General features: G+C 42.6%; 1 protein-coding gene across 4 annotated transcripts in view; it reads left to right on the top strand.

The window, feature by feature from the left end:
- The window catches only part of HK3 (hexokinase 3), an 82,957-nt gene that overhangs the window by 15,894 nt on the left and 39,296 nt on the right, over window positions 1-27,767 (top strand). The window contains exons 1-2 of one of the 4 annotated variants that reach the window (XM_066591336.1): window positions 9,377-9,509; window positions 17,144-17,212. In XM_066591336.1, coding sequence (XP_066447433.1) covers window positions 17,156-17,212 — 57 coding nt within the window. In that variant the 5' untranslated portion in view covers window positions 9,377-9,509; window positions 17,144-17,155. The other 3 variants (XM_066591335.1, XM_066591334.1, XM_066591337.1) reach the window with 3 other exon arrangements.

The following is a 27,767-nucleotide window of genomic DNA, read 5'->3' on the forward strand; positions in this document are numbered from 1 at the left end:
TCCATTGAGCCGGCACTCACTTTGGGTTTCCACAGAGGATAAGAGAGGGTCCGTACTTTATGAGATGGGTTATGCTATGACCAACATCTGGATTATCTACCATAAATATCCACCAAGAATCTAGGGAAATCTAGCAGAGTGGCCTTTGGGAGATACAATATCTGATATCTCTATGGTCATAATACATTTTCTTCTACCTTTTCACCTTAATTGATTTTTACTTGGGATGGTACCCCTGAAGCAACACCATTTCTGGTGACTATCTTTCACTTACAGGGCCTCTCCTATGTGTAGCATCATTTTGGGTGTTAAGAATCTCTGTACACGGCTGGATTTGCATTGCGGAATCCGGAACGGGCGTCCACCTCCAGATTCCGCAGCAAATACTGCCTATAGCATGCAATGGTAAAGGATTTATTTTTCTGTCCATGAGCGGAAATCAATTGTGATTTTCCGCTCGTGGAGGAAAAATCGCAGCATGCTCTGTTTCAGTGCGGATTCCGCATGGACGGCTTCCATTGAAGTCAATGGAAGCTGTCTGACCCATGGCCGTTTCGCAATGACATTGCAGAAAGGTCACCTAGCAACGACGCGGAAAAAGCAGGGATTTGAAAAAAAAAAAATCTGTACTACACATGTCCGACGGCTCACTGTGTGGACCATCCATAGTACAGGAAAAAGAAGAAAATGTCAATTACGTGAGGATGCTGGCTAGGCACAGGGTCGGATTCTGGCGCGGGCGCTGAGAGGTTTGAAAACTTGCAATAACGTCATGTATTTTATCTACAAGATTACTTGGTTTCTCTTGCTGTGAACAATCACAGAAATATTGATGAACTGAAACACATTTACAGGGAGGAATGGTCCAAAATTCCTCCCTAATGTCATACAAATATTATTTGTAACTACAAGAAACTTTTGATGGACATGATTGCTGCTAAAGGGGATCTGTAGGCTAGTAAATTCAAGGGTTCACTTACACTTTTCGCCCTGCTCTTTGGATTTTTACTAAATGTGTCCAATAATAGAAATGAATGTATGTTATTAGTTAAGTTAGATTGTATTTGTCTATAATTGTCACTTAGATAACAATCAGACCACAGTTTATGGAGAAACCCGGGCAATTTCAAAGGGTTTGCTTAGTTTTTTGTTGCAACTGTACAGAACTTTATGTTACATGGTAAATGCTATGGTCCCAAAGATAAGCAGACTGTAATAACAGCAGAGCTGGACACCAGCGCCTTCTGGCACAAAAATAATGACATCCAAAAGTTTAGATGTCAAACAATCAATGAACTATAAGAACTTTTCTGGTGCCCTTCTAACTTCAATACTGTCATTTGTAAAGAGGCAGTTACAGAGCTCTATTACGCTTTGATACTGTTCCCAGTTTGTTTAACCCTGGCATGGGAAGGGCCATCTATTCAGGTTAGGAAATCGTAGCCCAAATCGGGCAAAAATATTCCACAATTTCTAGACTGAATGATCTGAACACAAGGTCAAACACAAGGTTATGCCTTTCCTAAAAAAGCAGCTCATAAATTCACTGCACAAAATATGACAGATAGTTGCCTGGTGCATAAGGTCATTTTCGTACCATGCTAAATATCTAATGGCATCTGAAATGATCAGTGGGGATCAGTAGTCACAATTCAGTCAATTCGGCTTTTAAAAAACGGTGCAGTTGTGCAAAATAATAAGTCACCAAAAATAAGTTACACTATTTAATCATTGTCTAAAGGTCCCTGTACACGGGATGACTGTCGGGCAAATGATAGCCGACACTCGTCCCTCTGTGCACTCGCTCCTGTGCTGTTGCACAGGAGTGAGTATTGTTGGCTCGCAGCGGGGGAGGCTGGAGGAGATTTCACTCCTCACTCTCCCCCACCCCTCTCCATTCACTTAACACAGCAGCCGCTCAATACTGAACGACTTCTGTTTACACTGAACGATCATCGTTCAGTTCATCTTTCATCGATGATCAATCCCATTTTGCTCTACTGTCTAACACAGTATCAAACTTTTTTCATCAATATTTCTGGGATGCCTAGCAAGCACAGACCTCTTCAGGTCATGTCACAGCATCACAACAGTGTTGAGTTCAAGGCTCTGATTTGGCCGTAGACATGTAACTGGTAATTGATTGAATGATTGCATGATTGACAGTCATCATTGACAGACATGAAAGTTCATCTTGGCCAAGTGTGCAAATTTTTTCATGACTAGTGACAATAGACTTTGATGCTAGATCCTGTAAAAGTCAGCTGGATCCCCTGAGAAAAATCTATGACTACCTTTACTCTAAGCATGCCAGTTATAATGAGAACACTGCTGTTAGCACTAGACATTTCACAGCAGCTGAAAAGTTATATGTTCCTGCTTTACCAGTCAGGACAGTTGGTTTGGTGTGCTTATATTCAACGGTAAATGTGAAAAACGCAGTAAAATAAATCCACTATGAGAAGTTGGCAACAATCTTCCAAACAAATTTTGCTACCAAAGCATAATGCTTGACTGAATTGTAGAATCTAAATTACCACCTGAGCTCTGGAGATAACTCAGACAACTAAAGTAATAAAGGGAATGCATAGACTGAAATATCAGTGATACATAGTAAAATTAAGGATACTTTGGAGAAAATATACAGGGAAGTAGAAATCTCTTAGGAGCAGGGGCGTAACTATAGGGGAATACAGGGGATGCGGTTGCACCCAGGCCTAGGAGCCCGCAGCTGCGTTTTGTTTACGACCGCGGTACTCCCATGGCGGAAATCTGCGGCGGAATTCCGCAACGGCCGTGGGCATGAGTCCTCAGTGTGCTTCTCACTATTTGTGATTATGGTATCTCATTGACAAAACATATAGTACCTTGTGGAGCCCGACCAGCATTATTGCCTGATGTGGTCCTATTACTGCCCCACACAGCCTGGACATCCCAGGATAGAGAGTCGGACAGCTATGCAGGAAAATGACAAGAAGGCATGACTATAGAGTTGTATGATGAGTAACTATTGTAACTGGGATCATCAATGTTTTGTGAGACACTTTGGCTACTATCACTGTTATAGGATAACTGTCATGTATTAAAAATGCAAATTGGAAGATGATGCAATGCCTGTACAACACCACCTATTGGTAGGTATCATTCCTGCAAGACAATGTCTGATTTTTGAATAGGCCTTGCAACAATGACTGGGAATATAGGACAAAGGCCCCCTGCACACGGGTGGAAATTCCGCAGCGGGATTTCCCGCAGAATTTCTGCCCGTGCCTGCTGCCATAGAATTGCATTAGATAGCGCAATCCTAGGCAGATGGCCGTGATTTGTCCGCCTGAAAACACGCGCGGAAAACAAATCGCTGCATGTCCTATTTCTGTGCGGGCATGCATAACAAGTTTGCACACTCCATTTGCAGCGTTTATATGCAAAAATTTAAATTATCATTAAACTAGAGCTTTTTTTTTTATCGATAATGGTCAATGTTATGGGGGTTTTCCAGTCAGCACCCGCTGGCTGGCACTTGTAATCGCTGGCCATTACATAAAACCAAGACTGCAATTATAAGCGCAGGCCACTACCAAGGCTCTGAGCAGTGGCTTCCGCTTCGACCCCGGAGTATCCTGGCATTAACCCTTTCCAATCCAATTTGTATTCTGGTTTTCCTAGAGGGCTTACTCTTTTTCTGCTGTTATACAATGGCGCTATATGCTGGTTAAAGCAAGTACTGCATGAGGTGACACGTTGGATAGGTTTTGACAGCAGAGAGGCTGGCAATATACAGTAAGAGAACCCCGACGGCCGTCTTCCAACATCGGAGCTGTACAGCCTTAAATCATAATGTCTTTAGACATCAGACAGTGGATTGGAAAGGGTTAACAGTGAGCACTGCCAGGAAAACCCCTTAAACATTTTAAAGTAAGTTAAAAGGGTTTTTTGAAAAGACATACTATAGATGAATCAATTACCACACAATGCCCTAATAATTCTATTGCTTGAGCTATACGTATATACTGTCTCAATACCATATAGCAATTTCTTGAATCAATACGGCAGGAGAATAGATTGAAATTCATGGACTTTTCTTTTTTCCCCCAGCATTACTATGTAACTGTAAGACTATGAACTCCTTTCATCAAAGAGAAATCATTATGGCCATATGCACTGCCAGCGATATTTGTATCTGACATTCTGGATGAAGACAGGTCCTGTTTGACATCTCATATCTGTTTGTTTGCAGGCAGGATTTAATATGATGTAAGATACCATTTTAGAGGATTTATGATATCTATATTTGAAGCCTATATTGTGGCAATTGCGTTATTTTTTTGTAATATCTGACTGGATCCGGCAGGAAGGACTTTATATTTACTTTGCTCAGACAACTTGTCAGCTGTCTTTATTATTATAAGGGAGATGCTTTAAAGGACAACACCCAAAAAAGGTTGATTAAAGACTATGGGTACCCCCTTATGGTGATCTGGCCACCGTGAGGAGTTATGCTGAGAGCACAACACCTATATTGGCATAGAGATATAAAGCTTCAGCAGTCCTTCATTACTGGATGTTACACGTCCATTAGATAGCCCTTCCAATGGATTGTTAAAGATACAGTAGAGTTTGGGCTGGCACATGTCCAAGAAAATCCTCATGGGTCGGATATTGGTTTAATCAGATTTTTATCTAGTGTAGGTTTCCTTGGATCCGTGCCAGCCTGGTCACCACTGTATCAGCAACACTCCATTTGGATGGCTGTCGGCTGTCTTGACATATCTGTTTTTAGTAAATACTTGCATTCCTCATAACAATTCTTGCTGCGTCCTTTCTTAAAACTCTGAATTCTGCCATTTCTATGATATGCCTCCTGAAAATGAATGAATAAATTGAACAGCAGGCTAAAATTGAACATTTCTGCCCAAGCCTGGCCAGGGGTGGAGGTCAGACATAATAGTCATAGTAGTAGCAACCCACTAAAGCCCCTTACAAAAATGGCAGAAAGAGGTGGTCCAAGTTCTAAATTATGATAAGAATGTGTTTTTAGAACAAAACGTGGTTTCCTTCCCAGTGCTGGAGAATAACAGGTTTGTTTCTAGTAGATGGAATGGCCCTTTAATGAGTGGGTTAGTTTAGTGATAGGTGTCAGACCTCACAGTCTGTCACAAAGGTCCTTAATATAACAAACAGGTACCATGCAGTTTACGTTGTCACACTTTTTGGGTACTTTGTAATTTGGACTATGTACTAATTTTTTTCTCAGTTTCAGAGTATTTGAGACTGACCAATATGACTTGTACGCGAAGTACAAAATATCTGTGACTTTCATCCTCTAAATCGTATAATGTATTTATGTTTATCGTTTCTTTGCTGTAGTTATCGTACATATACATAAAATTCTAAAACCTTACCAGTTCTCTTTTGTTGCCTTAATGCACTCAAAAACCTTCTGTGGAACGTAAGTAACAATCCCTGGCTGTGATAATCATCTCATCTAAATTTTAGTAAATGCAAAGAAACAATAAACTTTGATTATTGTGCTGGTATTTGTTAAAACATACCATATAATTTCCAATGGCAGATTACACAGAGGACCACATGATATGCATTCATACCCGTCCAGGATTTTGTGATGAGCTGAGATCTATGAATTAGTAGTACAATTTGTCCATATTCATCTCACCTCTATTACATGAATGGACTTGTATGACTGCTGATTTGGATCCCCTATAATCAAATATCTGATGACTATGGTCACCTAAATGACTGAACCATGTATACCTGTAATTCTCCCGTACTGAAGCTTCCCTGATATGGGATTCAATGATGACTGCCTGATATTCTAGTGTGACCCATCTATGCCGGCTTTCCAACACGTCTTCCTAGCTCTGTTAACCATCTTTGCTGTGGGGACACAGTTTGCACCTCTGTCTCCATTTTCCTGGTGACTTTGAGTCTCCTTCCTGATGTTCTTTGATCAGCAATGAGTAGGGGCACCCAGGAATGGGACAAGCACTAAGTAGAGTGGACTGTTTCATAGGGCACAATTTATGTGTCTTTCTAGAAAAAAAAAAGAAATCATCGCCCATCAACAAACCATCATGTCATGAGCCAAAGTTTTTCGGTACACATCCCGAAACCACCACAATCGGCACAAGCAGATCTTAATCTGCCCCCTGCTGATGATTCTCTGTTAACCAATGCTGACTCTAATGATAGCCTCACTTTGCATCTGTTGCCCTGTACTGTATAGTTGAGTAGGCCACAGAGGGCTGTCACATGGGGCCTTATGCCAGGTGGAAGGGAGCTTCTCCGTAGGTGCTGCAGCCTATTACATACTTTTGGTAGAGGCAGTACAGTCGATAGCTCAGCGTGTTCTAACGTTTGCACCTTTTACTTGGGTGTTTGTCATCTGTGCAATCTGAAGTACCTAAATGAGCTCCCATGCCGCTCTGCCCATGAGAACAGGGAATGCAATATCCTGCAACTACTTTTTTTTATATAAAGCCTAAAGCTTTTTATCCTGCATCTGGCCACACTGGGCCCTGCTATGGCTAAGGATAAAAAGTCTGAATTTGTTTAGCACTTCGTACGTCTTATTTTTTCTGCAGTTCCCCATGGTCCTCTCTTTTAAGCTGTTTATAATCCATCGTTCTCCAGCTGTGCATGCTCATACACATTGGTAAATAATTCATTTGGCCGTACAAATAAGATGAATTACTAATAACACCAATCGCCTTCTAGAAAGCGTGCATGGTTGGATCATGATTCTGTGTGTGACACCGGTGATATTTAATTGCACCCATTTATTTGTAACTGTTGTAACATCTTCACATGAAGTTGAGTAATCATCGTAATCTTGTCAGTTTCCATTTTTAGGGAGTGGCATTACAGGAACTTAATGAAAATTTGCTTTCCACATCATAAAATGTTGATATGATACTAGCTGCAGAGAATTCTGAGTTTCATTACACTTTACCTTGCTGTTCAAACAAGCTAGATGCATACAATACTTTGTGATATGACTGCAGGGATTGCTCAGTCATGTGAATGCTAGCTAATCGCCATCTATGATACACTTTTAACGGATAAACAGATAGAGAAAACACATTGAAGGAATTGGCCACAACAATTATTTATCAAAAATTAAAATGCCTCTCTGGTTGTAGCAAAGGTATCATTAAAAATGTGTATGTGCCATTGTGTCACATGTAGAATCTCCCAAAGAGATTATTAGAGTATTGTAAGTTGACTACAATAATGTAACCTTTCATTGCTGCACTCATCAACAAGGTTGTTTGGACCATCGGAGATAGGGTCTGTTGGAAGTCAATCTGTCCTGGGAACCTAAAACTTGTTATAGTGAGTACAAGAAAAGACTACTGGAAAGGGTAGTAGTAGAGTTACTGGGTAGGGTAGTGTGAGGGTATATGTATATATCACCATATGTTTTTTATACTTTTATACCTATATGCAAGATCTATTCAATCCCAAATGAGAAAAAACTTAATCTGTCGCCTTACATCAGATATTCCAAAGGCCTTGCAAGGCGAAGACAAAATGTATCTTAAACACAGCAAAGAAGAATCGGACACGAAGGCCGTGTGCTTGGCTGTTTTCCCAGAAGCGCCGTATCTAAATAACGACTGTTCAACTACGTATATAATCATCAGTGTCTCAGCCAGAAATCCGGACTTCCCATATATGGTTATGCGGTGAATTTGAGCCAATGAGCCCATCACCCATTCCTAGTTATGAGACCAAAGGGTATAAAATCCCATGTAATCTGTAATAAAGTGCGCAGTCATGTCCCTGTGTGAGGAACTATACCAGACCTCCGTGCGTGGTGTCTCTTCTTTACCGCCGGCAGTGGGGGGGGGGGGGGGGCCTGATTGGTGCTGTACGCAGAATTTCCCTGACAGTAGAATTAGGGCTACGGGAAAGGGAATAAGTAGAGTTACTATATAAGGTAGAAGCAGAGGTACTGGATAGAGTAGAAGTAGGGCTACTGGATAGGGTAGAAGTAGAGCTACTGCATAGGGTAGAAACAGGGCTACTGGATAGCGTAGAAGTAGAGTTACTGCATAGGGTAGAAATAGGGCTACTGGATAGGGGAGAAGTAGAGTTACTGGATAGGGTAGAAGCACGGCTAGTGGTTAGGGTGGACGTAGAGTTACTAGTTAGGTGGAAGTAGAGTTACTAAATAGGGTAGAAGCATGGCTACTGGATAGGGCAAAAATGGAGTTACTGGATAAGGTAGAAGCATGGCTACTGGATAAGGTAAAAGTACAGTAACTGGATAGCATAGAAGTAGGGCTACTGGATAGGGTAGAAGTAGAGATACTGGATAGGGTAGAAGCATGGCTACTGGATAGGGTAGAAGTAGAGTTACTGGATAGGGTAGACGTACGGCTAGTGGTTATGGTGGAAGTAGAGTTACTAGTTAGGTGGAAGTAGAGTTACTAAATAGGGTAGAAGTATGGCTACTGGATAGGATATAAGTAGAGTTACTGGATAGGGTAGAAGTTGAGTTACTGGATAGGGTAGAAGTAGAGTTACTGGATAGGGTAGACGTATGGCTAGTGGTTAGAGTGGAAGTAGAGTTACTGGTTAAGGTGGTAGTAGAGTTACTAGATACTGTAGAAGCATGGCTACTGGATAGGGTAAAAGTAGAGTTACTGGATAAGGTAGAAACATGGCTACTGGAGAAGGTAAAAGAATTACTGGATAGCGTAGAAGTAGAGTTACTGGATAGGGTGGTAGAAGTATGGCTACTGGATAGGATAGAAGTAGAGCTACTGGATAGGATAGAAGTAGAGTTACTGGATAGGGTAGAAGTAGAGCTACTGGATAGGGTAGAAGTAGAGCTACTGCATAGGGTAGAAGTAGAGCTACTGCATAGGGTAGAAGTTGGGCTACTGGATAGGGTAGAAGTATGGCTACTGGATAGGATAGAAGTAGAGTTACTGGATGGTGTAGAAGAAGGGCTACTGGATAGGGTAGGAGTTAGAGCACTAAATGACGCATGTACATGCTGATGCAAATTATAATAGAACAGGCCATGAATTCAACTGAACTCCTTCTCTTTCTCCTTACATAAATCACAGAAAAGTGGAATTGTTTTTGCCATTCATAATTATAAAACTTTCCCATACGTCTCTGACTATTACCTTTACTGATCTCAGAGTCTTTTTGAGATATGTTCTATTTGTGTTGATTTCCTCATTGGGTCTCATCTTTTATAATCTTGACATTATCATAATAATCATCTATGTACCTTTCATATCCTAGCATGGCCAATGAAATAATCTTTCTTATCTTGCTATTCTTCAAATGAAGATCCTTTTAGATGAGCCGAGTTCTCAGTCTGATGTAATGAGAGCCAAGTTTGGTGCTCATTTCATTTTCTTTTACGCAGACTGAGAATTGACTTATGGGGAAGAACAATTGCTGATACAATCATTCGTCCCCATAGGCCAGCTGCAGTTCTCACTGCTCACGCTGGGAGATTAACCGTGGTCAGTGAGTATTTCTATGTTCACTGAAACCGAACGATCTGTTGATGAATGAGCATTTGGTCATTTGACGACTGATGGTTGGTCCCTTTACATGGTTGAATTGTTGGGTGAACGAGCATTTGGAGGAACATTCAGGCCTGATAATTGTCCTGTGTGAAACGACCTTTTGTGGTGGTGTTCTCCCTAAGAGTATGCTAATTAGATCTGAGATTTTATAGATCTATCTATGCACTATGCCCCTTTTTATGGTCTGTTTCACACGATTGTACATTTGTAAATATCCATAATACTGCAATATGGATGTACGATGAAACAGGCTACATCAGTATTCTGTCCATACTACATCAATATCTCATCCCTGTTTGCATCTGTGTTTGCTTTTATTGGACATGAATGCTTGAAATAAGATGGAAGTTAATGCACAGATAATTGCACACAATTACACATCTCCTGTGGCCCATAAAACAGGATGATAAGTCAGTCATGGAGCCACCATGTTGGGTGATACAGTTGTTTACGTGATGTGGCATTGATTCATTGAGTGCTCGAATACTGTCCTGGGATAGTGTTGACCATGTGGTATTGACCATACTTCATCTTCATTACGGGGCTGTGGAAGAGCAAATCGCTAGATGTTCAATCATGTCCCACAGATTCTAGATTGGAGAGAGATCTGGGGAACGTACTGGAAAAGGAATCAGCTGAGCACCTTACAAAGCATGCCTGTTGATAATTGTGTGGGGCTGTGTGTTATCCTGATGGAAAAATGCTGTTAGAGCCCTGCAGAACATCACTAACATAATGGCGTGCTGTCAATGTGTTCCTGATTTGTACTAGAGATGATCACCTGTTGATCCTGATGGCACCCCAGACCATGACTACACGTTGATGAGCTGTGTGCTGCTCCAAAATTGCAGAAGGATCAGCCTGACTGCCATGTCACCTTCAGATCCTCATTCGGTGATCGTCTCTGCTGAATACTAAACTGTGGCATTCATCCAGCTAAGACCTTATTCACACTATGGTTTTTAAGTTGCTAATTTAGCTGCTATAAAAAATTGCGACCATGTGAAGCATGTGATTCCAATGCACTCATTCACATGGGGGATTATTAGCCACATAAAAATGCCAGGCTGGCGAAGATAGGACATCTGCGGCCGAATATGCTGGCCAATGTTGTGATGCTGCTGGAAAAGAAAGGTCTTGCCCTATCTCTTAGCAGCGATCAGCCAGCAGCTACCATAGGCTTCTATGGGAGCTGCTGGCAAAAAGAGGTGGAGGGAAGGGGAGGGGCTCTATTGTGCCAGTTGAAGGATTTATGCCAGCCAAAGGAATTCTGAGCTGCAGCGTATATACATGAATGGCCAAAAAAACGCACCATTTAGCTGCGACTTGGTTGTGGCTTTCTATAGTCCGTGCGATTTACGACTGCAATCTGGCTGGCGGAAAATCGCAGGGCTCGTGTGAAAAATGCCTAAGGGCTGCCACCCACTGGCGATATTTTCTCCACTGCGATGCGAGACTAAAGTTAAAGTCTTGCATCGCAGTGCGAGAAAAAAATCGGCATGTCATCGGGATGTCGGCATCACGCCGACATATCACCAGTCTTTTCAATGGGGCCAGCGGCAGCAGCGCTAGCCCCATTGAAAAGAGATGGAGAATGCTGGGGACTTCTGCCACAGCTGTGACAGCTGTGGCAGGAGTTTCCTTCATCCCCGCGGGGATCGCGGGGATGAAGAAATCCTCTGCCACAGCTGTGACAGCTGTGGCAGAAGTCCCCGGCATTCTATTCCATTGCTTTCAATGGGATCGGCACTGTTGCCGATCCCATTAAAAGCACTGATTTCTGCCAAGCTCCGTGGAATGATTATCAGGGAAGGGCTTGAAACATAAGCCCTTCCCCGATAATCTGCCCAAAGTGTGAAAAAAAATTAAAAAAATTATACTCACCTCTCCTGCACTCAGCTGTGTCCTCCTGCTGGCTCCCCGGCACTGCTATGAAGCTCTTTCAGCAGTCGGGGGTTTAAAAATCCCCGCCTCCTGTAAGGGCTGTGCAGATTGGCTGAGGGCTTAGCCAATAGCAGCTACTGCTTAGCTATTGGCTGAGCGCTCAGCCAATCACAGATAGCCCTTAGCTATTCATTCATGAAAAGCTAAGATATAGTGATGCACATTTTGTTTTGCTGACCATATCTCTAAATGTGACCCACAGTTGTTGCCACAAATACCAACCAGCTGTATGTAGCCCTATGATGAAAATTCTGTAATGCTGTGGCAAAATCTTCATAGTGTGGCATTTTCTCTGTGCAGCTTGTCAGTATACTCAGAATTAGGGTGCATTCAGACGACCATATATCGGCTGGGTTTTCACGCCCAGCTGATATACGGTGTCCCTCTCTAGCTCCGCCCCCGTCCCGCCTCCCCTCATTGAAAGTAGTGCCGGGGGTGGAGAGGAGGCAGAGAGGGGGCGGGAACTCAGAGCACTGCTCCTGGCTCTTCCAGCCTCCTCCCCCTGCAGAGAGAGACGCCGTATATCGGCTGGGCGTGAAAACCGAGCCGATATACGGTCGTCTGAATGCACCCTCAGCCATATATTTTTTCAATTTTCATCTGGATAAATGATTTTAATTAATTGTGTTATATAATTTACCTTATGAAGGTTTGTGAAGCAGCCAATATGAAGATTTTGGAGCCTGATTTGTAACGTAGCAATTTTGTTCTCATGTATTAAAACAAATGTAATCATTAGAGATGAGCGAGCGTACTCGGAAAAGCACTACTCGCTCGAGTAATTTGCTTTATCCGAGTATCGCTGTGCTCGTCCCTGAAGATTCGGGTGCCGGCACGGAGCGGGGAGCTGCAGGGGAGAGCGGGGAGGAACAGAGGGGAGATCTTTCTCTCCCTCTCTCCCGCCCGCTCTCCCCTGCTCCCCGCTGCGACTCACCTGTCAGCCGCAGCGGCACCCGAATCTTCAGGGACGAGCACAGCGATACTCGGATAAAGCACATTACTCGAGCGAGTAGTGCTTTTCCGAGTACGCTCGCTCATCTCTAGTAATCATAAATAGAGAAGCTATGCATTACAAACAGAGCACTCATTTTATCTTCTAATTCACTTTAGAACACAGTAACTGTAACCTAATTGGTTATTACGGGAACATTATTTTTCAATATTTTTTTACTCTCCATTGTTTGTGAATTTTTCTAGATAAGCATGTTAGAAAAAAAATGGGAACCAGTATGTTTTATTCAATCCCTTCAAATATTCTGTATCTCAGTGCTTGTATCACACCATCCTGACTCTAGACACTTTGCTGTGCAGCATATATTAGCATATGCACACAATGCCCAGGTATCTAGGTTTGTTCCTTATGTAGATGCCAGGGGCAGGAGGGGCCAGTTATACTATTGGGAGGAGTATTGTGTTGTAATACAGGGGAGGATTGCATTGTGTGCAGGGTGTGTATGAGAGAAAACTATATGATGATAGAGACTGATCTTGCTAATACAAATCACATTAAACTTCAGTGTGGGTATGTATCAAGACAGGAGGTGTCCAACCTCCCTCTGCTTTCCAGCTCAGCTGATATTCTGTATCTCTCACTATATAAGAACTGTTTATTGTATGTGCATAGCAACTATAAAATGAATACAAGGAAATTGGGGCGCTCAGATTCCTCCATTTGAATTAATGCACACTTTATACTTGTAGCTTGTGCACTTGGGAGGATATAAAGCTAGCTGTGTAGTTTCCTTACCAGCTGTTCAGCAGTGCCCATCTGCATGTCTGTCTCTCAGTCTATATACACTTTGTATCTGGTTGTTTATTTATTTATTCCTTTATATTTTGTACTTTTACCTTTTATTTGTCAATTTTCCTTTTTAATGTTTACTCTTGTCAGGCTGAGGTCGTACCACTTATATAGAAAGACCCAAATGTATACACTAACATGCTCAAAGTGAATAGCCAAACATATTGTATATCAAAAAGTGTGCCCATTCTGTATATGTTTGGCTGTTATAGTCATACAGTTGCAGACATCTGGGGCATACTGTATGTTCTGCGGAAAGCTTTAAATGCTACTGACTGCAATATGAACCTAGCCTTAGAAGCACACATCTAGTATGGAGGTATACTGCATATTTAATGGGTTCCATTAAAGCTTCTCGCCCCTAATTTATAGCTAGCTTTACAATAATAGCATTCATAGATGTATATCTAAATGTTTCCAACTTTTGACATTAAATTAATATGTACCTGCAATGTTGTATTGACATGTCAGAAGTTTTGGTCATTGAGGGTCCAGGTGATGGAACCCTTTACTGATTGCTGAAACAAAGGGGTAGAAGTGCGTGACTGGGTGCTACGCTCCTCTGGCTGCGCTGAACTCTCTTTATTGATCCGAGCAGCACATAATATGGATTCCTATCCTTTTCATGAGCCCATATACGACTAGCCCAATTTTCAGAGTATAAGCAGAGCTGAACACAATAGAAAGAATGCAGCATTGCATTGAACAACTCTGTCTCTTCGTTTCAGCAATTAGTGGGGTCTCAGCACCCCCTCATTGATCAAAACTACAGTCAGTTCACAATAGCATGCCAAAAGTTTCCTAAAATTAGAGTTACACCTGTAAGGTGACTACAAACTGTTTTATAAGCCATTTTAGGCTATGACAAGTTATGGACCGTTGCTATGTAATCTGCATTATTTGCATTTTCATTCACAGCATTATGATAATATCATATATGACGCTTTGGCTATTATTGATGGGTGGGTATACCGTATAGAGCACGTTTCAGCCGTTTTGTGTAGTGTGAGTTGTAAGGATCTTTTTGGAAGAAGTTACAAAATATTCTGCAGAGTGCAGAAGGTGAAGTGAAAAGCATCCAGCAATGAAATGAAATTCTAGAAGAAGACTAGTTGTGAATTCTGTGCATTCAATTGGAAATAATTACAGCACAATATACGCGTGTTACTGGGATATTCAAAACCTTTAATGAGACTCTTCAGCTGCAATGTGAGCTTAAAGGGGTTCTACAATTATAAGAGATAATGTTCATTCAACTGAGCATAACTGCTGAGAGCTTGTAATGTACGTCTTGTCAAAATTCAGTCCTGAAGCTGAGATCTCCGGGGCTGTAGCAGCAGACTCATGGTGAGCTTATTTACTTGTAGGGGAGTGGAGGCGCCCCCTTGCTGGTTGTGCGTGCCTAACTATATATATATTTGATATTTATGTTATTTATGCTTTATTTGACAGGAAACGTTATCTTCTTATCTTATGCATCCCTCCTATGGCACCTGTTTCTATGGAACTGTAAATGCAATGGCTCTCAGGGATTTAGTGTCATACAATAAACCATACATACCTGCCAAGCTTTGAGCAACAAAAAGAGGGTTAACTTTAGTGATGCGCTACGCGTGCTGTGCAAATTTTTAGGACACACCACGCACCTTTTATGCTAAGTCATGCCCTCTGTATCGCATAATAGTGCCCTTTAGTGACCCCCCTTATAGTAATAATGACTGAATCTGGGACTGTCCTGCCAAATCTGTGATGGTTGGGACAAGTTCTGTATTGTAGTATACTAGCAATCAAATGATCGTGTCTTCAAGGGCACTGAAGGGACAAGAAAAAAAGGCAAATAAAGTTTAAATTAAAAAAGTAAAACAAAAATATTTTTTCCTACAAAACTCCCTTTTTATGGAAAAAAATACACAACATTAGGTATCACTGTGTTGATAAAGACCTGCAGCACTTACAATATTGCTCCCCCCACATTGCAGAATGATAGTGGAGCACACAGCACAAAATATCACATCAGAAGCACCAAACAAGTACCAAAGTGCAGCACAAAATATCACCCCAACAGCGCCAAACAGCTACTGTGCAGTATAAAGTATCCCCTCGCCAACACCAGATGATTACCACAGTGTGGCACAACCAGCAACATTTTATACCATCCCTTACACACTGGCAGGGGCAGCATTTTACCCCCAGACCCACTCTCACAGGTTGCAGCAGCAGCATTTTAGCCAACCGCCCCACACTCTCCCCACTATCAACAGCATTTTACCCCTAATTATCTCTCCTCCACCGGCATTATCCCCCTTCACCCCCCTCTGCCCTGAGACGTATATGTGATGTTGGAGGTGGAAGGAGCTATGCAAACTCCTCTCTTACGTCCACTGCAGACTGCTGAATTACATGGTGAAGGACCTGCAATGGTCATGTGACTGTGATATCATTGTAGGTCCTTCATCCACGGCAGCCTCGGTAACTACACTGGTAATACAGGGCCGTATTATCAGTGTAGTTTGTACTGTGTAATGAGGGCTGACCAACTGACTGACCGGCCTACCGGGAATTGGCTGGGTCTGTTAGATTACCAGTCCGGGCCTGCAGAAGATCTCTTTCTGGTACCCAAAAGGGCTAGTAACTGCTAGGGCCACCGTGGGCATATGCCCTTGCTGTGTGCATCAACCCCTCATTTATAACTGCTCCATGGGAGGTTTGTGTCGTCCCTAAACTCACCTTGTAAGACAGAACCAAACTAAGGGCTTCAACAGACGAGCATGTAACGTAATACGCTCGCTCCTGCGCAACTGTTTTGTGCGGTGAATGAGTGTATTTAGCGCTCTTGTCAGCGTAAATGTAAAGCGTATTTGTGGAGGTACCGCGCATTCATAAGGGAAGAGGAATCAACAAGGTGCTAAGGATCATGGGTATGTGCTGCGTTTAGCGCATATTCGCGAGGGCAGATGTGTGGGCTTGTGCACTGCCCATGGACCTCGTTACTGCGGCATCAGGAATCCGTGCGCATAGTGCCCCCTACAGGTTCTCCATCTCAGCACACGGAAGGTAAAAGAACTTATTGTTTGCATACCAAAATAACATACAATATAGTCATCATCACTACCTCTCTGAAGATGCAAATCATAACACCCCTTTACATACTGCTCTGTGATTGCCCAACGCTGATCATATGAGCAGCACTGGCCAATCACAGAGCAGGTATAGGCCAATCAACCCTAACACTACTATTGCACTAAAGACAATTAGGAAGTCTTAAGAAGGTGGCAGCCATCATGGCCAGCTGAAAATTGGATTCCCAAAAGATGGCTAACAAAATCAACTGCAGATAATATACCCCTCCACTTTCCAGTCCTAGACAGAATTTTGTCCCAAAATGAGAGGGTTGTTCTAAAGGAAGGTTTGTGTTGCTTTCTGTGCATATTTGGTAGGATCAGACATGTTCAATGCACTTAACTGGCAGACCGTCATCCATCAGAAGTCCAAATGCCTTCCTGTCAACTTTTAGCTATATCATCAGCCTCTTTTGACATTTGTGGGGCCTGGATCTATTCCTCTCCAGCTGGAGGTCATAATGCTAACTCATTATTTGCTCCATTTTGTATGCTAATGCTTTTATTATTCACTTCCTCTTCAGCTCTGCCTTGTGATTGTCTGACTTACGAGAACTTCTCTACGAATTGCAGAGCATGTGGTCACTATTTATCAATGTTAAGCTGACACTTCTTGTTTGCATAATTTGTGCCATTGCCAATATTTCTCGGTACATCCTGGTTTCGCCAGTCGCTGCTCATACTGTGCTGTGTTTTTCTATTAGAAACTACGAGCGATGGAGAAACCAGGAGCAGGGTCAGTGGAGAAAGCCCAGCAGTCTGCCTGCGAAGAGGTGAGAACATCCTCAGGTCTTTAGCCTGTAATTCCTTCTGTCTTTATGTCATTATCTTGGCACAAATAGCCAGCATTGGGACGTGACATTCTATGTCTCCGAATGTTACAACAGCATTTCCCCTTTTTTAAAACAATAAAAAAAGAAATTTATATATGCTGTCAGCACTTGGAGGGAAAATGACTCGTAGGGGTTTCACTCATTTATAGAAATAATGATCTAAAGAGTTTTCTGAGTTACATGAAAACTTCCTAGCACAATAGAGGTCACTCCAATGATTAGCTGACCCCCAGACTAGCTTATAGTAACCAGAAAGCACATGGAATAATTATATAGGGAATAATGAGATTCTCCATACTTGACTATTTAATTTTTCATCATTTTCAAGATCCCTTTGTGCACAGTGGATATTATTGTTGCCTTCTAAGGGCCCATTTGCACAGGTGTAAAGGCCCATTTACACAGAGCGATGATCGCTCAAACAGCGCTAAAAATCGATTGTTTGAGCAATAATCGTTGCGTCTAAACACACGGCCATCGTGTGCTTTTCGTGCACTGCAAGCTGATTGTTAAACTCAGGCCAACCTAAAAATCGACTTTCAGCCTTATCAGGAGTTCTCCACGGGAAGTGCTGATAGCATTGTTTCCCCCTGGAGAACAAACGATCTGAATGCAGATAAGAGCCTGAGTAGCTACTTAATAGTTTATGCAAAATGATCGCTCAAAGCTGTCACTCAAATCGCTTTGTTAAATGGGCCTTTAGTGAGTTGTGGCCGAGATTATTAGGCACAACTTGCATCAAATAGCACCAAACACACATCTGTGTGCAGCCCAATAGCCACAGGCAATGGACATTACATGTACAATTATGGTCCATGATACAGGCCAGAATAGGACATGCTGTGATTTTTTTCACATGGGGCATTGAGCTGTGGATAGGGGATAACTAGCCGATTGGTGGGGTTCCAGCATCTGGCACCCCATCTGTGTGATGTGCGGGAGACCGTACATCTGCATGTTCTATTCTCGTGTGAGACTTGTGTGAAAATAGAACATGCTGCCCATATAAATACATCAATTAATGGGTTGTATTTCTACGCAAGTTTTGTGTGTGTTGCAATGCACAAAAATCGCATAATTTTTTCACTCGTATGAATGCACCCTGCTGGCCGGGTAACCTCATCTGTCAGATGCCGCATTGCCGGACTGCCGAAATAGCAGTCCGGCGGTGCAGTGAGTATATTTTTCTATATAGTTTTAGGCATGGGGATCCCCAAACTATGTAAAAGAAATGACTCGGAAAACCCCTTTAAGTATTAGTTACCTGGTATATCCCTCACTGTTCCTTTGCCACTGCTCTTGCGGTCCTGCTGGTTTCTCCTGCTAACTTACAGTGATGAAGTTGTAAGTTGTTGCACATGACTGTTACAGCCAATCCCTGCTCTCCATGGTCATGTGTCCACCACGATGTCATCACCACTGAGGACAGTGATTGGCTGCAATGGTCATGTGTGAGCGGTTGGAATGAAATTTCTCCAGCAAAGCAACAGTGAGCAGTGGGACCACCGGGGCAGTGGTGCCGGAGCAGCAGGGGATTTACCAGGTGAGTTAGGGCCTGTTCACATCAATGTTGGGGTTTGCTTTTGGAACCTTCGTTACTGAATTCTGTTAAAATACAGGATGAAATAACGCTTCTTGTTGTGCTATTTCATCTTGTAAAATGCCGTATGGTTGGACAGAAACCAAATGGACCCCATTATAGCCAATAGGATTTGTGCAGAGTTGTTCCGTTCCGTTATAATCCGGTTGGCCACTAGGTTCTGTATTCACTGTTTTCAGCCATTGTATTAAACATCCTTTGATAACTCCTTTGATATCACAGAAGGAAATTTTGGTAAAGTTTCTGGTGCTTTTGTAATCTTTTTGGTCACAGAAATTTGTTAGTAATGTGCAGAATATTATGCATTTGCCCTATCATACATGCTTCTCTGATAAAAGCAAAGTAAATGTTCAATTTGTAATGTTTACCTATAACAGGAAACTGTCTGTTTACACACTCATCACTAATGTCTCATCCACTTTGCTGCTGCTGGGCTTCAGTGCATTCTACCTAGCCTCTTAATGAGCTGTCCGCCATTAAATTTAACTAGAACTTAGCTTCTGGCTGAACATCATATACTATTTAAAGGGTTATTCCAATCATAGACATTTATGGCTCTCCACAAACATACCATAAATGTCTGAGAATTGTTATCTCTGGAATTGTTAATAGTGACTATTGTGGGATAGCAACATGAGGGTTCCTATGGGAAAGTCCTTTGACAGGGATTTCTGGCTGTTTTCGGCCCAGCGTTGCCCATTGAAATGAATGGGCAACGGTTTCACCACTGCCGAAAATGCGGCACAATTTGGTATCATGTTTTTGGCCTCACTAAACGCCCTAGCTACACTACCTGAGGGAGAAAAAAAAATCAATACTCACCTTGCAGGTGCCGACGGGGTCCCTGGCGCCGCTCGCTGGATCTCTGAGCAGGCTGTCAAACTTACAGAGGATCTTTTGCTAGTGACGGGGATTGGAAATCCCTGCCTCCAGCAAGAGATTGCTCTGATTGGCTAGGTTGGCTGAGTGACAGCCCGCTCAGCCAATGACAGTGAGCCCTGGATGCTCCAATCACAGCAAGCGCTGGATGCTCCAATCAATGGCTGTGATTGGAGCATCCAGCACTGGCTGTGATTGGGTGAGCGGTCTGTCACTCAGCCAATCAGAGCAATCAGAGCCCAGTGGGTCTGTGGAAAGCCCTAGGGCAGGTAGATTAGTAGACAAAGCCCACATTGCATGAACAATATCAAATTTTACTTAGCAGCTGAGTTAGCAGTACAATCTCTTTAAGACCGGCTGCACATCGGCGATCCAGATTCTGGATGCAGGAGCTTGCAGCAGAATCTGGCTCTGACCCCGGCCAGCGACCCTGTGTACCTTCTCTTGTCTGCATTGTGGATGACCGCGGACGCTTGCTGTCGGTCATGCGCAGTACAAATTTTTTTTTTAAATCTTTGTTTTTCCGTGCCATTGTTGCGGATAGGCCACAGGTAGGACAGCTTCAATTGACTACAATGGAAGCCACTCGTGCGGATTCTGCAGATAAATAGAACATGCTACAATTTTAAATCCGCGTGCGGAAATCGCAATGGCTATCCGCTCATGTGAGCGGACATGCAAATGTTCTATTTTTGCAATGTGTGTGGAATACCGTGGATCGTGTATGCAGGTGACAGTCATGTGTAGCCGGCCACACAGTTTCAGAAAGTTCCTACACGTGTGCAATACTTGGCAGTGCCAACTCTATCCCTGATAACACTGACTCCATTTATCTGCCCTTGCGAGAACAAGTTGAAGTCTCTTTACATACTCAGCAGGACGGTTGTAACTCAGGTCACACTACACAGTTCACGGAGGTATGTATTCACTGTGTCAATGGCGTAGAGCCTTCACTCTATCCAGGAACACAACTGGTCACTGACCACAGCTCCCTCAGCTATATGGTCCCCACTAACTAGGCACTACCAGCACCAATCAGGAGGCTCTATGGCTTTACTTGCAGCTCTCTCGCTCAGGCTGCATCATTTCTCTCCCCAGGAGGGTCCAGGTCTTCACTTGTGGGTCATAATTCACACTGCAGCCAACCTCGCACAGACCTCCGACATTTGCCTACAATACTATCATGACAACTTGCATGCCACACCTGCCTTGTGTATGAAACACAGGCACTAGCCTGTGCAGTCAGCCATGCTCTGCATTTGTCGCTTGGATGCATGTACCCCACCAAGCATGGTCACTGATGATGTACACCTTCCAATGGCCACTGTGACTGGCATCACATACAACATACAAAGAACATCCAAATGACAACAACACTGTCTCTTATATAAATCAGTTGCATAATAAAACATATTTATGGCGCAGAGTGTTAAGGCAGCAGTATGCAGTCCTAAGCTCTTGCTCATGACCTGAAGGTTGCAGGTTCAATCCCCACATGGTTCAAGTCATCGGCTCAAGGTTGACTCAGCCTTCCATCTTTCCGAGGTTGGTAAAATGAGTACCCAGCTTGTTGGAGGATAATAAATAAATTACCTGAAAACGCTGCGGAATAAGTTGACGCTATACAAATAACAAGTCCCTTTTCCTTTCCCCCCTTTTTAATGCACACTAAAACCCAACATTTATGTAATAAATATTAGTCGCTATTGCATTTACCTTAATAGCTATCAGCATCCACTGTCATCTCTTTAAATAAGCACTAACAATAATCGCATTTACCAAACTACACTTTATTAAAGTGACCCTCTGGTTTCGGGACACAATCCTGTCCCAGGATAGGAGGGGCAAGGGGGTATATTACCAGCAGTGGATCTTCTCTGCTGCCCCTCCAATCTGCCTGTTTGGGCCTTATTTTTTTCCATCCTAGATGGTTGCAGTAATTTCCTAACTACTAAATGCACACTTTGCACTGCTCTTTGATTGGCCAGTGCTGATCACGTGAGCAGCTCTGGCCAATCCAAGAGCAGGTATAGCGCATTAGTAGTCTAACACTACCAATTCCCTGAGGAAATAAGGCAGTCTGAAGTTTGTGTCAGTCATCTTGGATGGCTAAAAACTACACCCAGAACTGGTGGATGGCAAGTAACATACCCTCCTGTCCCTTCTGTTCTAGGAAAGTATTTTGTCCCCAAATTGGAGGCTTACCTTATCTTTTTCATGTCCTTTACAGGTCCAACACCAATCTGTTGCCCCCCCCTCCACCCCCCATCGGGTATAGTAGAAATCCTGGGAAATTTTTAATTATGAATATTAAGTGTTCTTATTTACATCAGTTTTCATTGTTTATAACTGATTAGTTTTAAACAATTGAAGCGCTTATCGTTAACAGTTGTAAAATCATTCCGTTTGTTAACGGTAATCATCTATGTGAGCTTCTACTACAGTATATAGCCAGCTCAGGATTTGCAGTCTGTGCAAGTCAGCTATTTCTGTAAAATGAAGTAGGTTTTATTAAAGATTTGACTCAAATCAATTGCTTGCTTGTGTACGCTAACTTCCTGACAAATACTCGGCAATATAATAAATTTAGTTGTCACCTATATGCTACCCCTGGGCAACACTAAGAACAAACCTGCAGACATCTCCTGACTGCTAGGCAATAAACAGTAAGAACTTCGTATTTCTCCGAAGTGAGTGGAAAGAGGAGTGCTCCATCCATTAATTAGACCGGCCCGAATCCTAAATCAATATGACATGTTTCTGCTTGTTAATTTCATCAACTGAAAATCATTTGTATTAAGATCTGCAATCCGAATGCTGCTTTCACGGCAATCCTTGTTCAAGCTAGTATTAATTCTGACACTTTACCTTTACGTCCTTCTTTTTTCTCACAGCTCATTTGTATGATTTCATGCATCACTAGCTGAGCTTTATTCTGATTGGACCAAACTCTGGTCATTAAACACGACTCAAATATGTTATATGTATAGGATGGAACATGATGGAAATGTCAGCGTCATTTGGATGCTTGATGCATACCCTAGCTACGGACAAGAGCTGTTAGAGGGTCACTTCATATGTGCAGTAACATTCTTCCTAAGAGCATTGATTTTAGCAGAGACTATCTCCATAGCTATGACCCTGAACAGGACCTGTATGGGAGCCCATAGCGCCAATGTAGCTCTATGGCCTCTCTGCACTGCCATATAGGATCTGTGCTCATTGGTATAGGTCTGTAAAATTAGAAAAGTGACCTTTGTTCTTTAAAAGGATTGTACCAAGAACACCTTTTAGCATCTATCCACAGCATAAGTGATAAAAGTCTGATCTGTTGGGGTGCCACCACCGAGACCCCCCTCAATCTTGTATATGGAGGGGCTAAAGGCAAAAAGATTAGAGACAAGCTCTGAGAGAATTGCTAGGGACTTTAGAATGTGAACATTTGATTAATCCAAGGGCATAGCTAAAGGCTCATAGGCCATAATATAAGTCTATATTAGCTTATGGGTATGTTTTTTGTTATGGAGTGTGGGAGGAAATTCCTGCAAACATGGGAGATAGGCAAGCTCTATACAGATATCGCCATTGAAATCCAGGACCCCAGCACTGCAAGGCAAGACTGCTAACAACTGTGCTATCCCCTACTGTTAGAAACTTATTCCAGAGGAGACTTTTTATAATCAGGATCCACTAGTGAACCAGATGGCTCTGTGTATTAGTTCCAAATACATCCATGAGTGAAAGAGGAATAAGGCTAATTTCACATGGGAAACAATCACAGAAAATGGCCGTTACTTACTAACTGAGGAGTGCATATAGATGCATCCTCCTCTCACCACGCAGGTAGCTGACTACTACATGGAGGAGCCAATAACACCTGTGCAGGACACCGATAAGACAGCCACTCACACTGCCTCCTGATAATGAGGGGGGTGGATGCTTGGCGTATACTCCCACACATAGTGGATACAGGGTGCCAGACCATTCTGATATATGTAGTTCACCATGCAGACCAGCAACCTATTAATGACACCATGATAATTCGGCGGGTTGCCCTGCATATCCATCAGTGAACCACATTGGTACTGCCACCCTGGGCTCCCCCTAGAGTCTCAATGCCACACTGCATGTGAATGATAGATAATAAATGCAAGGCATTGGTTGGATGTTGGCCAAGATACATGAGCCCACTAACCACTTCATGGTTCCTTGTGTTGTAGTGGGTCCCTACACTAATATAAATGCATCACAGAAGGGGAAATATAGAGAATTAAAAGCAATCACAGAAAATGGTCTGGCACTTTGTATCCACTATGTGTGGGAGTATACGCCAAGCAGCCACCTACCTCTATATCAAGAGGCAGTGTGAGTGGCTGTCTCATCGGTGTCCCTCACAGGTGTAATTAGCTCCCTCATTTGGTAGTCTGCTACCCACATGGTGAGAGGATGCATCTATATGCACTCCTTACTTAGTAAGTAATGGCCGTTTTCCGTGATTGTTTTTAATCCTCTATGTAATTTTACATGGGGGAACACGATATTGGGCTGTGAAACTCGGCCCAATATCGTGCTCAGGAAAGTGCAATTTCAAAAACGCATCCCCCATCACTTCAGGGAACCAGCGATCCTCTGGCGCAGCTCTCAGCTACGTGGGAGGATGGGCAAATGTTTCCTATCATTTTTAATAGGAAGCACGCCATACAAGGTTTCTTCCAAGCTCTATTGAAAACAATTGGCGAGGTGTTCTGAGGGAACGCCCAAAGTTAGGAGATACTGTGATTTTTTTCCTGCACTGTGATGTGATGCAAGAAAAAAATTCATTCAAAAGAATAGGGGTCATATTAGTGCGAGATTTGTGTGTCTCGCAAAGCACAAATCTCGCACGACTTTCTCGGCCGCGTGAAAGCAGCCTAAAGATTCAAAACAGGTAATTAAGATACATTAGAAAGTAGTATGTTTTTACCTTTCATATCTATTGAACTTGTGCTGTAAGACATGCTCATGGCAATATAGTACAGTGTAACAGAGTTTTGACATTCCTGTATTTTACAACATATTATAATTGTACTTTACATCCTTCTGTATACAAACCATTACTATATGTGTGTGCTACTGAATTACTTTGACACAATGTTCCCCAATCAGTGGTCCATCGGCTACTTTGGTCTTCCTGAAGATTGTTGGCATCCTCAGATACTTTGCCGAATCACTGACTTACTGTGCCTTACTATGGGACTACACAAACAGTAGCATGATGAGAGAATAGGTCATTTGGATCCCAGTAAAGTGTTTAACAATAATTTGGGGACTTTTAAATCTTTTTTTCAGTAATGAACTCTACTGCCAATCTAAATGTGACTCTCAGACTAAGTGGATCAGGGACCTTGTTCTACATTTTATAGGCAGCCTTCTCTGAACAAGAAATAAGCAACATCTGTAACACATCTCACTTTAAGCATCCAGCTAATATCCATTGTTCATACTCCCTAGTTACTTTTCCAATAGGGTTTGCCAAATGATGTGAACTTGTAGCACACTCTAAAGAGCAAGTGTAGAATAATAGAGAAGATAGTGGTAATACAAGTTTGTTGATTCCTACAGTTTTGCAGTTCCTTTCTGTGCAGTTCTTTGCTCAATCACTATCTTTCAGTAAGATGAATTCCATGAGTCTCTGCATCTCTCGGTGTATCTTGACCTCATAGTGTGTGGGCATAGTAGCACCACATGGTGCTGAATGGTCTGAGAGCAGTAATTTCACATCTCTGCTGGAACTAGGTTGAAGATGTTCACGGCTCCTTCACATGCAGGTGGTCTCGTTCCCTGCACTCACCATGGTGTTATCTCTTTCCTCATGCTATTTCTGGAGGGCTCTATTTGTGGATCTATTTTTTTCTTGATTGCAAGATTTTCTCCAGGGACATTTCGAGTTATGTTGTTTTCCTATGTGCGCTTATTTAATTTCATCGATTGTAGCCTGGACAGCAGTATGGCTTATGTGTGCTGTCTGATGACTCCATTGAGTGAAATGCAATGCTTCTAGTGGAGAATACCTCTGTATACACAGTGCCAGAAATATCCTCCAAATTAAATTACAGGCATATGGAATTACTGTAAATGCCCCATGCTCTATAATGTATGCCCTATTACAACACCTTGCAAAACAAAGTCAAAATACATATATATGCATGAGATCTTAGGCGTATTTCCATCTCAGCTGCTGATCCTGTTCTTCCACTTTGCTCCTGCTCTCTGCCAGATCCAGACTGCCTGAAGTGGTGGGGTTTTGCAAAACTGTCAGGTGAACTGTTCTATGCGGATTCTGTAACTTCCTTAAAAGTGAATACGAGTTATGTAAACAGCATAGCACAGTTCTGAGATATAGAAACTAGAGATGAGCAAGCACGCTCGTTTAAGGCTGATGCCCAAACGAGCATCGGTCTTGTCGAGTAACTGATTAGTAGACCGAGCACCATGTTGGGGGAAGCGGGGGGTAGAGTGAGATCTCTCTCTTCCCCCCGCTCCTTCCCGCTGCCCCCCATCGCCGCCCTGCACGTTGCTCGATAGAGCATCAGCTTTAAACGAGCGTGCTCGCTCATCCCTAATAGAAACAGTATAGCAGATAGCAGTGTATCAGATTCCCTCTGCTATTGTTGATATATGAAAGACTGCAATAACAGGTTTGGACACAAGATGGAACACCAAGATAAACAAAGAGACCTTTTTCAATAGAAGTGAATGAGGAATATTAATCTATGGGCCGAGAAAAGGGAACCTGCTGGAAGGTTCTGGTAATCTGCATGAGAGATATAAAAAAAGGGGATGCTTATGTTTCTGGGGTCTTTTAACAGCTCTGCTGTGTTTCTGGACAAGCTTAGATGCTGATGTTCTAGGACTTATGGTTGCTGTTGTGAAATACTATTTGACCAAGGATAATGGCTGAGAGCTGTTGGCACTGTAATTTACTTGCTGCTACATAAGGGAGGCATCTCTTACATATCTGGGGGCTCCTACTGAGCATCGCGGGGAATAGTGAATAGGTCAAGCTCCGTAACCAACTTGAGCTCATTGAGGACTTGTGCAAATCTTCCTTTGCCAATGGTACCAACTTTTGAAGCCAAGAGAGACCGGTCTCGGATGATTGTTGTGTACACACATACTACAAGAGAAACAGCAGAACCCTAGACTTTGTAAGAACATCAGGTTTAATCTAGCCATGTGCAGACTATTCACTGAAAAGCTGATACTCATTGTTAATGAGGAGTGTATTTGAGAACTAGCCATTTACAATCAGCAAAGACTGCGAGGAGGATTGCAATCAGTATAGAGTTTCAACAGGTTATAGCCAGTAGCTGGTTATTATTAATGATATTGTTTTATTCCTGGTGTGTTTCAGGATTTTTCTCTTACCGTTAGCGACAAACCTATGATGAAATAAAACTGTATTTTTGTAAAGACATCTCTTTACTCAGCATTGTATCAAACATTTCTGGGTGCCTTGCTGTGTTGCACTACAGCTTATTGTGATATACTGTTTGCATAACTTCCATTCACTTCGATGACAGTTACGGAAACAATGGCGAACTGTGCTCTAGGTTGGTTCCATAAAACTCGAACACCTCTCGGAGCCTGGATGAGGAGAAAAGCAGGTCAAGTTGGTGGAAACGGACAGTTCTGGAGATAAGTACAGGTCCCACAGTTGAGGTCCACATCTATCAGACATTGGAGATACATCCTGTGGATGTGCTGCACATGTCTGAGATGGGAATACCCCTTTAATGATATAAATCCCCATGGTGAACATTTGAATTCCGAGTTTCGATTCAGTAGAAGAACATCCAACTTTTTCATTTTGCCTGAACGGTAAATTGATTTAACAACAAAGGAAAGGAAAAAAAACTAGAGATTATTCATTTTACTTGGCATTTGTAACTGTATTTATTTAGATGTGAGGCGGCTATAAACCCTATTTGCAATGAACCATGGACAACGCCAGGTGTCATAACGCAACGTACATTA

This window comes from Eleutherodactylus coqui, chromosome 2 (assembly GCF_035609145.1).
Source record: "Eleutherodactylus coqui strain aEleCoq1 chromosome 2, aEleCoq1.hap1, whole genome shotgun sequence".
Classification (NCBI taxonomy): Eukaryota; Metazoa; Chordata; class Amphibia; order Anura; family Eleutherodactylidae; genus Eleutherodactylus; species Eleutherodactylus coqui.